Source organism: Limulus polyphemus, unplaced genomic scaffold, assembly GCF_000517525.1.
Source record: "Limulus polyphemus unplaced genomic scaffold, Limulus_polyphemus-2.1.2 Scaffold672, whole genome shotgun sequence".
Lineage (NCBI taxonomy): Eukaryota > Metazoa > Arthropoda > Merostomata > Xiphosura > Limulidae > Limulus > Limulus polyphemus.
The window spans coordinates 50,757-64,113 of record NW_013666282.1 but is presented as its reverse complement, the minus strand read 5'-3'; the positions used below and the strand labels follow the sequence as shown (position 1 = coordinate 64,113).

Below are 13,357 nucleotides of genomic sequence, written 5' to 3'. Positions count from 1 at the left end.
GTCAGACTTAACTTTAGCTAATGTTATTTAATTAGTGTTTTTTTTTTTTGTTTTTTTTTTTTTTTTTTTTTTTTTTTTTTTATACAAATATGTATGAGCCATGTACTCGGTAAAAACATGCATTGGTAAATTTGTTGATGTATTTTATAATTTTATTTTTCACACTTCTCACAGTCAGACTTAACTTTAGCTAATGTTATTTAATTAGTGTTTTTTTTTGTTTTTTTGTTTTTTTTTTTTATAGACGATTAATAATGATTTGTTATTCTGTAACCCTGATCTTTAGTTTTTAATGGACTTTCGTATTTCCTACTATTAAAGGATAAAAAAGTGGAAAGTTAAATTAAACTTTCCAGACAGAGTACATCTTCGGTTTACTAGTTTTTGATTAATATGAATGGGTGTTTTGCCAAAGTTAACCCTTACGCTTGGTTACAATTAGTGACAAACTACCACAATATAGCTGATTAAGTGTTTAAAACATTTCTAGTTCTATTGCTTATTATCTAATCAGCTATTGTGACAGTGTTAAAGAAAGATAATTAGTTTTGCGTCAGGGTACTTTTACAAGTTTCATTTTGTGCTTTTAAATTGGTAAAACAATGTAAGAAACTTAACGTAATGAACTGATAATAAATGGAAAGTTGCACAGTTTGCTATCAAAGAAGTCGATGATAAGACATGTCGAGTGAACGACCCATATTACGAGTGTCCACCAGACGCGAATGAAATTTATGGCTTTTTTATAGGGTAACTAAATCTAACAAACAAAAATAGCCAGTCAAGTTAAGTCGGTAATGAACAGTTTTCTTTGTACGCTAGCCAGGCTAAGCTAGATTTCTTTCAACAAGTGTTCAACAAAACTAATGTAGATGTACACCTTTCGATAATACAAGTAGTATACTGTAATAAATGAACAGGATATTCAGCAAGTAATAGATTTAGGAGTTTTCCCCATGTGTCAAAAAGAGTAATTGTAAAATAATGGTTCTTTTATATTATAGATGTAACAAGTTTTGTTGCGGGGACCAGTGTTATTAGCACATTCTGTAAACTGTTTCACTCCCTCAATCTGTTGCGTATCTTGTCTGCCTAAGTAGTCTTATTATTAAGTTGTTATAAAAACAAAACCCAAATTTGTTATGAAGCTAGGAGTAAGGTAACATCGGTTAAAGATGAGTAAGGAAGCTGCCGGTCTTTGGTTACTCTCTAAGAATACTGTAACCTCCTTGATTCCTAAGTCATTAAAAAATGATTGGATTGAGCGGGTATAGCAGCTACCTTTCTTAGTTCAACCGGTATGGAAACTAAAGACCCTATGGTTATGAAACGTTATAATAGTACGATATACGAGAAACAGGAGCAAGGTCAGAAAGAAAGGGACCGATTCGACGTGGGTCGAGAAAAGAATAAAAATAACCGAAGTTAACGAGAGAAGACTGGGAGATGCGAATAAAGCAACATCCTGCCAGTAAAAACCAGAAGAAAGCAACATCCTGCCAGTAAAAACCAGAAGAAAGCAACATCCTGCCAGTAAGAACCGGATGATACAGCTATACATAGATCATCCGACTTTCAATATTAAAATTTAATGTTACTCTGTAACATGCACGAGTATTACAAGGAAAGAGTCTGTAGCGAGTCTTGATTAATCAAGACATGTTTTGACTCATCTTGGTTTTCCTTCGCAAGTCCTAGGCTTAGTTACACTATACTGATGCCTTACCTAACTTAACCATATGATAAAATGCATACCAACAGTCAGGAATATACAACTTCCAACTGCAGTAATATTAGAGTCAAGTATGCATTTTACATTGTAACATTAAATTTAAATATTGAAAGTCGTGTAGGAATAATCTATGTATAATTGTATCATTCATATATTCTTGTTTGCATTCTTTGTGTTACATATATATGACTATTTCGTTTTAATAATAATGGGAATATCAGGATTTAGATAATTTATATGGTGCGAGTACAGAAGCGATAGTTATATCAAGTTTGTTTACGTAACCGTTTATGAATTATATAGTTCAATTGTTGTGAAATGTGTGCGCGTGTAAAAAATTATCACAAATCATTTATGTTGTACGCTTTCTATCGAAGACGCAGTAAAACAATTTAATAATATAACACTTCTATTTGTCTTTATTTAAATTCCCTCTAAATTTGAGTTTAATCAAATAATTATACTACAGAAAAACTAGTATAAACGGTCGTTTATACAGAACAAATGTTTGATGTTCAGAGTTTCTTGTTGTTTCTGAAGCTCATATCTTATTCCACACAGATGGTTCTTTCTTACTGACTTGCTTCACTTGGTTTTCGTTAGCTTGTTTTTATCTGACCCATTCATTCCAGCTAGTTACATTCTCTCTCACTTACTCATTCCTTAAAATATTAGCTTAATTTTATACACTCGTATACTCTTTCACTGTTTATTTCATCCACAGTTCATCATGTAGCTTCACTGGATCTTTAGGCAGAATATACACAAGTTTGAGAACTTTAATGGTCTGCAACTGACTGTTTAAAAGGGGATGACGTTTCAGCTTCTGGACATCATACAACCGTTTTTTACTCGTTCTTTCGACCAACATTATTTTTTTTTAATCACTCACTTATACAGTTGATTAATAATTCGCATTCTCCTACAAATTTTTAATTTAATTAATAATTCACCCATTCTATCGTTTACGTAATGTATTTAGGCTGATTGGTAGCTCTTCTGTTCATCTACCTATTCAGCATCATTTTGCACAACTTTCATTAATAAATCAAGCGACAATATTGAAGTGTCGTACGTCCTAATTTTCTTTTTTTTTTGTTTCACTATAACTTTTTTAACAAGTAGTTTAATAATTTTCCTCCTTAAAATTGAACATTTCATTGCAAATTCAAAAACAATTTCTAATCGGTTCCTAACTCTTGTTATTGGATGGTACTAGAGTTAACTTGGTGAAAACTTGCATTTAAAAATGAATAATAAAATTAATTAAATCTTTCCTCGAACTAGAACTGTTACGATACTTTGCTACACGAGTATTCATTGGACGAAATCTGACTTAAACATTGACAACAATAGAGGAATTCTACACGAGGATACATCATATACAGAAGCTATGAGAATTATACTAAATTAATTTAAACTTCTCCCAGTTTAATTGATGGATAATTCCCGTGAAGCCAATAAAGCATGTACACTGGCATCTAATAGAAACCTCCTATGAGAAGTGATAACTATTAAGTAAAAGAAAAAATCCATTTATTTCGTTATTAGCTCCAATAAAGGCTTTGAGGTGTTACAAAGATAATTACGAGTTTTGAAACTTATTTAGGTCGCAAATGCTAACAGTAGGAAAAGCAGACATAACGGAAAAGTGAGTTATTTTGAATAATCTGAACAATCTAATCAATACGACTTTTAAAACTTAGATCACAGATGCTAACACAGTAGAAAAAGGTTTGGTTTGTTGTGAATTTCGCGCAAAGCTACACCAGGGCTATCTGCATTAGCCGTCCCTAATTTAGCAGTAATAGACTGGAGAGAAGACACCTAGTTAACACCACCCATCGCCAACTCTTGGACTACTCTCTTACCAACGAATAGTGAGATTGACTGTCACATTATAACGGCTGAAAGGGCGAGCATGTTTGGTGGATTCGAACCCGCGACCCTCAAGATTGCGAATTGAGCTTCCTAACCACCTGGGCATGTAGTAGGAAAAGCAGATACAACAGTTGAATTGTTTTCAATAATCTGTACAGTCTAATGAATATTATTTTCAATCTTTATGTTTGTTTATATGTAAAATTACTTGTGTCATCATAACGTGTTTACATTTCTGCATATTTGAAGACAATAGGTTAAATTAGCTCAGGTTTATTACATGAGAGATCAGAACTAAATATATTTAAGTACAATGTTTCACGAAAATTGTACCGAAAAATTAAAACAGAAAAAAAGTGTGCTTGTAGCAGACGTGTTTCGATACTTCTTTATGTTTGCATTTTTAACAATAAGCGTAATTTTCGCGTTGGAGCTCCAAATTTTAATTCTGTAGACTTAATTCCTGTATGAAAAAAGTTTTGGACTTGGCTGTAAAATGGCAGTGAAATGCACCGGAAAGATAGTTTTTTTCGGTTTCATCGATCTGAAGATTACTAATAAACATGCAAAACAGTTTGTTTTTTTTACCATCGTTGTAACTGGTAGAGGACAATGTGCGCGTGTACATCATGCATGGTCAGCTTCCGAACGCGACCAACATGAAAAAAAACATGCTTAAAGTCAATACTGATTTTCAGCCATGCGATATGGTACAAAAATTAAAATTGACAACTTATTCCTTCTCATCCACAGTTTAATAGAAGAAGGCACCGAGTTTTATCTTGTACAATGTAGTTAATAAAGTCGTCGGGTTGTGCGGTACGAACTATTTATAGATGTCGAAGACAAACAGAAAAATAAAATTAAAGTATACAGCAGTGCTTCTGAATTGTTTCGTTTAGCCCTGTATAAATCCCCCTAATTATATTAACTTTGATGAATGAGGTTGCAAAACGTACGGCGGTAATCGATGGTGAGGTGTCACTTTTTTTTCACTTTAATTTTTTTCTGCCTTAAAACTAATATCACCATGGAGAATGGGTAGAATTTATCTATTGCAACATGAGCAACATTTCATGTAGGATTTTCTTTCAGCCCTATTGGATGAGCTGCGAGTAAACCGGTAAAAAACAACAAGAAGTCATTCTGATTCTTTGACGACTTAAGGAAATCTCTGGAGATTTTGATAATCTAGAACTAAGCATGCTGATGACACTGAAAAATTGCTAGATTCTTTCATACACTATAGAAGATAGCCTTGTAATTATACACTATGAATTTTTCAACTTAATGTTAGCATTGTCTTACGGATCTGCTTCTAAGATATTTGTTATAAAACCTTTAGACTGATGCAGAATATTTTGTACATACTAGTAGGATAAGTTCCTTTTCACTGGTTAAATAAAAATAATACAAATTTGTTACATACAATCGCCACGTTACTTTAAAACATATTTTCCCCCATTTAATTCTCAATGAGATTATATGTGGGAAGGTATCCATGATTACTTAACATTTCAAGAGAATTTCGAACTTGCAACTGTTTCCCAGCTACGATCGATGGCTGCAGGCTTGAGTGCGATTTTTACAATATTTACAAAAGCTCGATCAAAAATGATTAATTCTTTACTCAATGTGAAAACGTTATTAGTATTGTAGCACTGTCCAATTTTTTTGTTCGACTGTTCCAGTATATTTTAAATATATCGGTTAAAAAGTTAGCTGCCTGCACATACTTTATGCTCAATCCATCAGTCACGTGATTTAGGAATAAATCCACGCATGCGTTTGCCATCTAACAAGTCTACAAAATAAAGCATGTAGTTCTTACAATACCTAGAATAAACACACTGCATTATCGAAAAAGGTCACATTCAACGTTTATGACACAACTACAAAACACGTAAATGTCAAGCGTTTAAATATTACAAGTTTCATTCAGTCCACAAGACGTGGTCGTGGTGTGAGGCCTTTATAAATCTGCAGTACTTTCGAAATAGATTTAAAAGCATTAAACTACCGAAGTATAAAGTAAGTTTGCCCTTAAACATAAATGTGATCGCATAACGGTGAAGAAAAGAGTAAAGAATAAATTTGTTACTGTTAATAAGCACTTGATATGAACGTAAGACTTTCAGTAGCACTTCATAATTATTGTTTTATATATCAGAAAGCCTGTAGATAAAAAAACAACAACTCTGCCCTGAATCAGCATTGCGTCATCAGTAAACTAAACTGTTCTTATATAAACGTGATGTGGGAGTGTAGGTAAAGACGAACATCGTAACATCGGCAGACACACAAGTCAGTCTATCTCGGAGGTATCCAACTAACGCCCAATCGAATACCAATTTTTATATACATAATTAATTACACTGGTTAACATATTTATATTTTTTGTTCTGCCACTTACTAAAGGAATTGTGAAGTTTTGTACCTCAACAAATCTGTCACATCTAGATTCCCAGAGACCAAGCATTTTGTTTTCTCGATATAGGAAGTCATTTCGATGGGCTATCATGATTATATTGAAACAAAATTACAGACAAAACAGTCTTCTGACAAACAATTTATTGATTATTTTAAAAGCAAAGAACAGACAAAGTAGTTTGGTGACCACATTTACTATATTTACGCTGTATAGCAAGCGAGACACGTGCACATGGCAGGAGCGAGTACAGTAAATAACTAATTAAAACTACGATATGTAGCGTCATTTTATTTTCTACTGACTGACTGACAGACAATACATTAGTGTATAATAGTGCTGGTGGTTAAAATAAGTGATCTCTCCAGACGATCTTCGGCCCCCTTTCGGAGAAAAGATAATTTACTGTTCGACAAAAGCATATAATGTTTTGTTATGAATTTCCTATCGGCTATAATGTCAATGGCATGTGTGCATTAAGTATACTAAACAAGTAATTTGTCTTTTATAGATACATAGTTGCAGGGGCATTATCCTTAAAATTATGAGATACAAAGAAACCAAATATATTTTATTCATACTTTTATATCCAATAAAATTGAGCTATTTTACCCTTGGAGGAAATCTTTGTTAACCAGTATAACTGTTAAATAAAAGCTCACCTTCTTTCCAAAGGTCATACTATTTTGAACAATTATAATAGGGGCGGCAAGTGCAAGAGGCTTGAGAATGCTCAGCCGCCCCCCTCTCAAATAAAAGTTTTCTTAGAGTATTCTTCTCACCAGCTCAATTTTTTTTTTTTCCACAGTAGATGTGACAGTATAGCTTACCCAAAAGCCTCACTCGCCGCCTATGTATTCCGATGTTTTCTTATCGCTTTGAGAGAAAATTATACATATAACTAGAAGCTGTTTGTTAATAATTCTTCATGTGCATCTTTTGTAGCCTTACTCTGGATGAACGTTCTCCAAGTATGTTCAAAACGGTTTGCAAATTTCATAACGGCGTCTTTGTCACTCATCAAGATGGCTTGTTTATAAACCAACATTTTCACTGGTCACTCCTTATAATATGAATCTTTGTATCCGTTTATTTTTTTCTTGTTCTATACTTACCCCCATTCGAGATGTATGGTAATATTGTTGTGTTTACTTTGTACAGCACTGCAGTGTTACAAGTGAAAGGCCTAAGATTTAACAGTTATCGATAAAATGTACGACTCTTGTCCTCGGGAAAAAATTAAGTCATTTGGCGAAAATATGAGCGTTTTCGTTTCAAGTAGCGAATAAGTTTGTGTGCTGGTATTTTTTCTTCGCAACTTTTTTTTTTTTTTTTTGACAGCTCTGAATACTTCGCGAGCAGTCTTGTTCGTTTTTTTTTTTTGACAGCTCTGAATACTTCGCGAGCAGTCTTGTTCGTTCAACTGGAAGGCAGGAGAAATGAGGAAAGAATTGTGCTTGCGTTCTCGTTGTACAGCGTTGAAAGTGTCTACAGCTGTTTAAAGCCCTAAATGCACGTGCATAGTGCATGGGCTGGTTTAACCGACTTTACTTAGACGCATGTTGTAATATAACTTCGGTATATCAACGACTCCCTAGTAAAATATACAAAAATAAATATACCCGGTAAATCGTACCAACTCTTCCAGACTCGTGAATTTCTCAATTTCTACCGACCGAGTGAAATGAAGCTGAATTAATGATCGACTGTAAAATATGGTCATTAACTTGGTTTTACTGGCAGAAATGGTGTTTCCTCAAGCATTACAGTCTTCAAAACCTTACGTGGAAACACACCATGATAGCAATGTTGCCTCCCCCCCCTCTCATCTCACTGGCGTGAGTAAGTAATGATTAGTCAAGAAGAACTAAGGTTGTTGTTTGTTTTTTTCTTCTTAATATACTAATATAATTTTAATCATTGTATTCATATATTCGAAAGATAAAAACGTAATAAGCAAGAGAACGCTAAAATTAAGTTCGACTAGTATTTATTCAGGAAAAACATTAGTGCTACAAATCGACTAAGTGCTCTACAGACAATGAAAGTTATCGGTTGTTAGGGCTACGGATAAGAATTTTGTCCAGTGTTGAAAATTAATTTAAGAAATGGCAATTTGAATTTCTTTTCTCTACGTAAAAAGATGAATCTTACTGACAAGATTTCTTGAGGCTTATTTTCTTGTCTTTGAAAAAATAAATAAATATACGTTTCATATAAAAATAAAAAAAATTCAAACAGCTAGTTCGATTGATAGCTCAAAATGCAAGTTTAGAAAAAACGGCCTTTATACTCCAGATATACAGGAACTTTACTTTAACCAACGTTTTGCCTTTGCGACTTTATCAGGTTTACTATATACAGTTTCGCAACGGCGAAACATTGGTTCAAATAAAAAAAAACTTCTAAGCTTTCATCAAGATGTGTAAGTCACCCCCAGTATTCACTACAAATTTTGAAAGACGACAAAACGTAAGAAGGTACTTTTGCTGACAAATATGTAAGTTAGCGACGTAGTGTACTTATTCTAGCAACTGTAAAGCCATTCAAACAGGCTCATTAAAAGTTAAGCTCCAAAGCATAAGTACCGCAAGTAAGAAAAACTGTTTTGCATCATTCGTAAGCTGGTGTTTATTCTACTTGGATCCGTATTCCTTACGTTTCATATAAAAATAAACTGAAAAGACTAAAAATCTTGAAGGCACATTAACCAATTATACATGCAAAATTATCGAAGGATTTATTTTGTATCCAAAATTAATTAAAATATTAGCAGATTTTTTGTAACCATGATTTATCGTGTAGTGAAAGTAGAGGAATAAGTACAAACGTTTCGTGTCAGTCAAAATACAGTGCATGTCTAACGACAAAACCTTCCAGATACATAGATTGTTTATTAATTAACGTGCTACCAAGATCTTTTTCGCTTCTTGTTGCTAGCTTATGTGGATCAAGATGTTCAATTTATTACAGTATCCCTAGTTAGAAATTAATTGAACTGAATATATTTTCCCCAGCCAATAGGAAAATAGATCACGCAAGAGCCCTCAACTAGGAACGTGTCAGAACTTCAGAAGGTTATAACATATCTCACCGTCCTGAAGAAAGGACATGCAAATTTCCCGAAACGTCATCAAAACAATATTCAAAGTAAGATGTTCGACAGTAAAAACCTTTCCGATCATGTCCTCTTACCAACAGTTAATCTAAGTCTGCATTTTCTTATACATATTAGAATGTAGCTACGTATTTTTGCTTACATAATTAAAACAACGAGTTTTAGTAGCCAGTTTACAGAGTCTTATTTATGTTGTTAGAAAGCGTAATATCGTAACCTTTTTCGTCCTATTTTTTTTTGCGTTATAGCTATTACAAATTATTAGCAACATTTTTTAATATCTACCTACTTGGTAATTAATAGCTATCACTTAGTGTGTAATTAACTCCACAAGATGCTTAGAAGATTTAAGTTAGATTGTAGCTAATTATTCAAGGAGTACAAGTGCATGTCAGCAGCGATGTACGATGACAAATGTCAGATTCATTCCCAAAGATACTCAATCGGAATGTGGTCTGGTGATTTTACAGATTAAATATATATTATGTATGATTGCGCCTCAAACCAATTTCAAACAATACGAGTGCGATGGATTGTTGCATTTCATTTATGAAAGAGTTACTGTCTATCAGGATCGGAATAAGTTTTGGAGTGGGAATATTCGATAATAATGTTATATTCTTTTAAAAAGTCAAATTAACCAAGCCCTACTAGAAGTACCCCACACCCTTACACCACCACCACCAAGAGTTCCACAAGCAAGGTTAATTATTTCATATAGTTTACTTCGCAAGTTTTTCTCTGTCAATTGTAAAATAAAAGGCACAGTGCAACTCAACTCGCATGCTTCTATAGATTTTACTAAACACACATGAAACCATGTTTTCTTACTAGCAACTGAAATACGTAATTTTTGAACCTGACGATATTACAGTTTTGAAATATTCTTGGTATGGTGCCAATGGAACTAATCAAATCCTATCCAATGTCAAAGGAATTGGCCAATTGAGACACAACAAAAAAATATATTTTATCTTACAGCCTCTCCGGTTGTCTTCTTTCAGTTTGTCATCAGCTGTTGAAAACTATAGTTTCCTATTGGAAGATGTATTCCTTATCGATTATTTAGTTACTCTGAAGTCAGACACTTTAAAGAACGGGCTATTTAAAGTAATGGCAATTGATAAAAACGTTCTTATCAGGCCGAGACCAAATATCATACCCTCTTTGAAAGTTGAAATAAGCCTTGCTCTTACCCATTGTCTTGCTAACTAACCAGGATATAACTACAACTCGAATATATATATGAGGGCCATATTAAAGTGGCCAGCCAGTATAGAAGTGTATTGTTACCCGCTGGAACAGCAATAAGTTTACGATCTTGCAATGCTGAAATCAGTAATTCTACAGCAGACAATAGAAGTGTATTATAATATAACAGGTGCTAAAAATTATTATAGTGCATTGATGTGGTAAATTAGATTTTTAGTTTAATAACTCCTTACCTACTTTGATCATCATAAGTTAACTACGAAAATGTGTAACATCATTATAGCTATGGTGCTATGTGCAAGTAAAAACAATGAAAATAATTATGTTACTCTTAAGAAAAAAATAATGAACAGCTTTCGATAGCTTAAAGGTGTTAAGAAATATGGATTAAATTCCAAATTACCTCATATGGAAGTCTGATCACTGCACAACGAACATATCAATGACACATCTCGAATAAGTTGTGAAGAGATATCTTAACTTAAAACGTTATGCAGAACTTGTGAAAAGCTGTGTGAATGGTTTACATACATAATCGTGTTTACGATGTCCTACGAGTGAGTTATTTAAATACACCATTTGGTTCTACAGTAAATAATGTACAATTTGAGTAAACTCATCCAAAAATTGTTCATATAAATAAAAACCAAGATATCACTAGCAAATTAAACTAATTATTGAATTAGTGCTCGCATACAAGTTTCGGCAAGTCTTATTTTACAATGGAGTAAGTACTCAGGAATTGCAATATGAAAGTGAATAAAGAAAAAAAAATGATTATTTTCAAACCTATTGTCTTCTTCTTTTCAAAGTCTTCCAGACGATAATTCCTGTCTCCATTAGTTGCCGTTGTTACTGGAGGCTCCTTCATTTTCAGTCCTGCAGTTAAGTTACTTAAACTATCGGTTTCAAATGGTTCCAAACTGTCAAGGTTGGTTGCCATACATTAAGATCCTAACTATTTTTTCTCAACCGTATTTTTCCTTGAAAGTTTGGGATGAACTAACTCATTTCGTCTTAAAACAACACCAAACAAAATACCTTGGATTATGCAAATAGCGCAGGTCTATGTCCCACAAATAGCTAACAGACGACACTAATAAAACAAAGAACTTCAACTTATACGTTAACCTTAAAACTTACACCATTTAATGTAATATTGTTCGCAGAAAACGCACACGTGCATGATACAGTTTATATATCGGTCATGATAAAAGAAGAAACATATTACTGTAACCGAACTATCACGAAGAAGATGATTGTAGCAGTGATGTCTGCAGACCGGTGTTTTTACGGACCATGTCTCTCTTCTGGAAAATCTGGCGATTGGCTGCTTCTTGATGGCAGCGCCCTCACTTGTCAGTTTCTGTATCGTAGTCATCCATAATCTACTCGGAAGGAAATAGGACGCGAGCGAAAAAGGTGGGTAGTGCGTGGGGTAGCCTGCTGGGGTGGCAGTTGAAAATTCATAGTTGTGCGAGAGTAATATGTTGAAACACATTCATTTATTTTTGGATAAGGATAAATAAAACAGAGCCAACTACATCTTACTAGGTCACACCTCACCTATTTACACAAAAATGACGTCTTTTCACAAGAAAGCACGTTTTCATTAATGAAAAATCCAATTTTTTAAATAATGTATAATATAGTACACATATAAAAACACTATAGATGAGTTTCTAATATAAAAATAGATTTCATATTTTGATAGGATAATTTTAACGTAATTATTTGTCGCTATTTTTTTCTGGTTGCATTTCTATAGAACTATTAATTACTTGTAATATGTGCTGTAATTCTAATAATGCAAATATTATTTCTGACATTTCAGGCCCCCCCCCAGTGGTACAGCGGTATGTCTGCGGACTTACAACGCTAAAATCCGGGTTTCGATACCCGTGGTGGGCAGAGCACAGATAGCCCATTGTGTAGCTTTGTGCTTAATAACAAACAAACAAACTGACATTTCAGTAGTTCGTGTTGTGAGGTGTAGACACAACAGATAATGTGATCACGAATATCTAAACTAACTTAACTTATACTTTGTAAATATATTAATGATATAACATCAGAGCTTTTATTGAAAGATATAAGTGTAATCAAGATGATTGATAATAAAAAAGGAAAAAAAACGTCAACCAGCGCATAAAAAAGAATAACAAAATAAGCATCTTCATATGTTGTAGAAGTTAAATACAACGCCTAAAAAGTTACAGAAAAAAAAACTCTTTATAGTTCCTCATCCTGTAGAGTTTAGAAAAAAGTAACGTTGTTGTTTTGTTGATTTTTAAACTTTTCACAAGGACATACTTATTGCGGTGTTTTGGTGTTCTTCGGCTTTGAAAATCCAAACAATCAGATAGATATAAACTAAACTAGGAAAGAATCATGTTTCTAAGCATACACTGTAAAGGATGTTAAGACTAGCTTGTTAAGTTTATATGAAACTGGAAACATTCAACAAGCTATTTGTTTGAATTATTTTGTGGTGTAGCAATGTCAGAAATCTTTTTCATATATATAAACAAATTCGTGTTAAAAAGTTTAGACATTTTTTTGAAATGTATGAGTACTTATTATACGTTTTTTTTAAATAATTCGTTGATAGACTATGTAATAAAATATCATAAAAACTGGATCAGCTGAAAAATAACACTGCACAATGTTATAGAACTTTTATTGAACTTTGAAGCTCTTGGTAGGCCCTGTGGGATTTTTCTTCTTTCTGTGGTTATGTATAATTATACATGTATTTTTGTTCAACATAAAAGTGAATACAATTGTTTTTCACTGTCTAAGAAAATGGAAGTTGCATGCCAAAAGGCGTTTAGTGTTTTAGGTTCTGTCGTTAAGTCTTTCTATGTTATGCAAAAATTAAAAAGGGTAATTGTACCGACTTTTTCTTTTATTATTATCATTTGTTTCACTTCTTTGTCATCATTAAACTTATCTGTAGCCCGAATACTTTCTATTGAGCTTTATG

At 33.2% G+C, this 13,357-nt stretch overlaps 1 protein-coding gene across 2 annotated transcripts in view; it reads right to left on the bottom strand.

Moving 5' to 3' along the window:
• Positions 1–11,659, bottom strand: part of LOC106459871 (protein kinase DC2-like) — an 83,339-nt gene extending 71,680 nt beyond the window's left edge. For both annotated transcript variants that reach the window (XR_002610641.1, XM_022386432.1), the window contains exon 1: positions 11,161–11,659. Coding sequence is in view for 1 of the 2 variants with exons in the window: in XM_022386432.1 (XP_022242140.1) it covers positions 11,161–11,314 (154 nt within the window). In the remaining variant the exon portion in view is untranslated. The remainder of the gene's footprint in view (positions 1–11,160) is intronic.
• Positions 11,660–13,357: the final 1,698 nt, after the last annotated feature.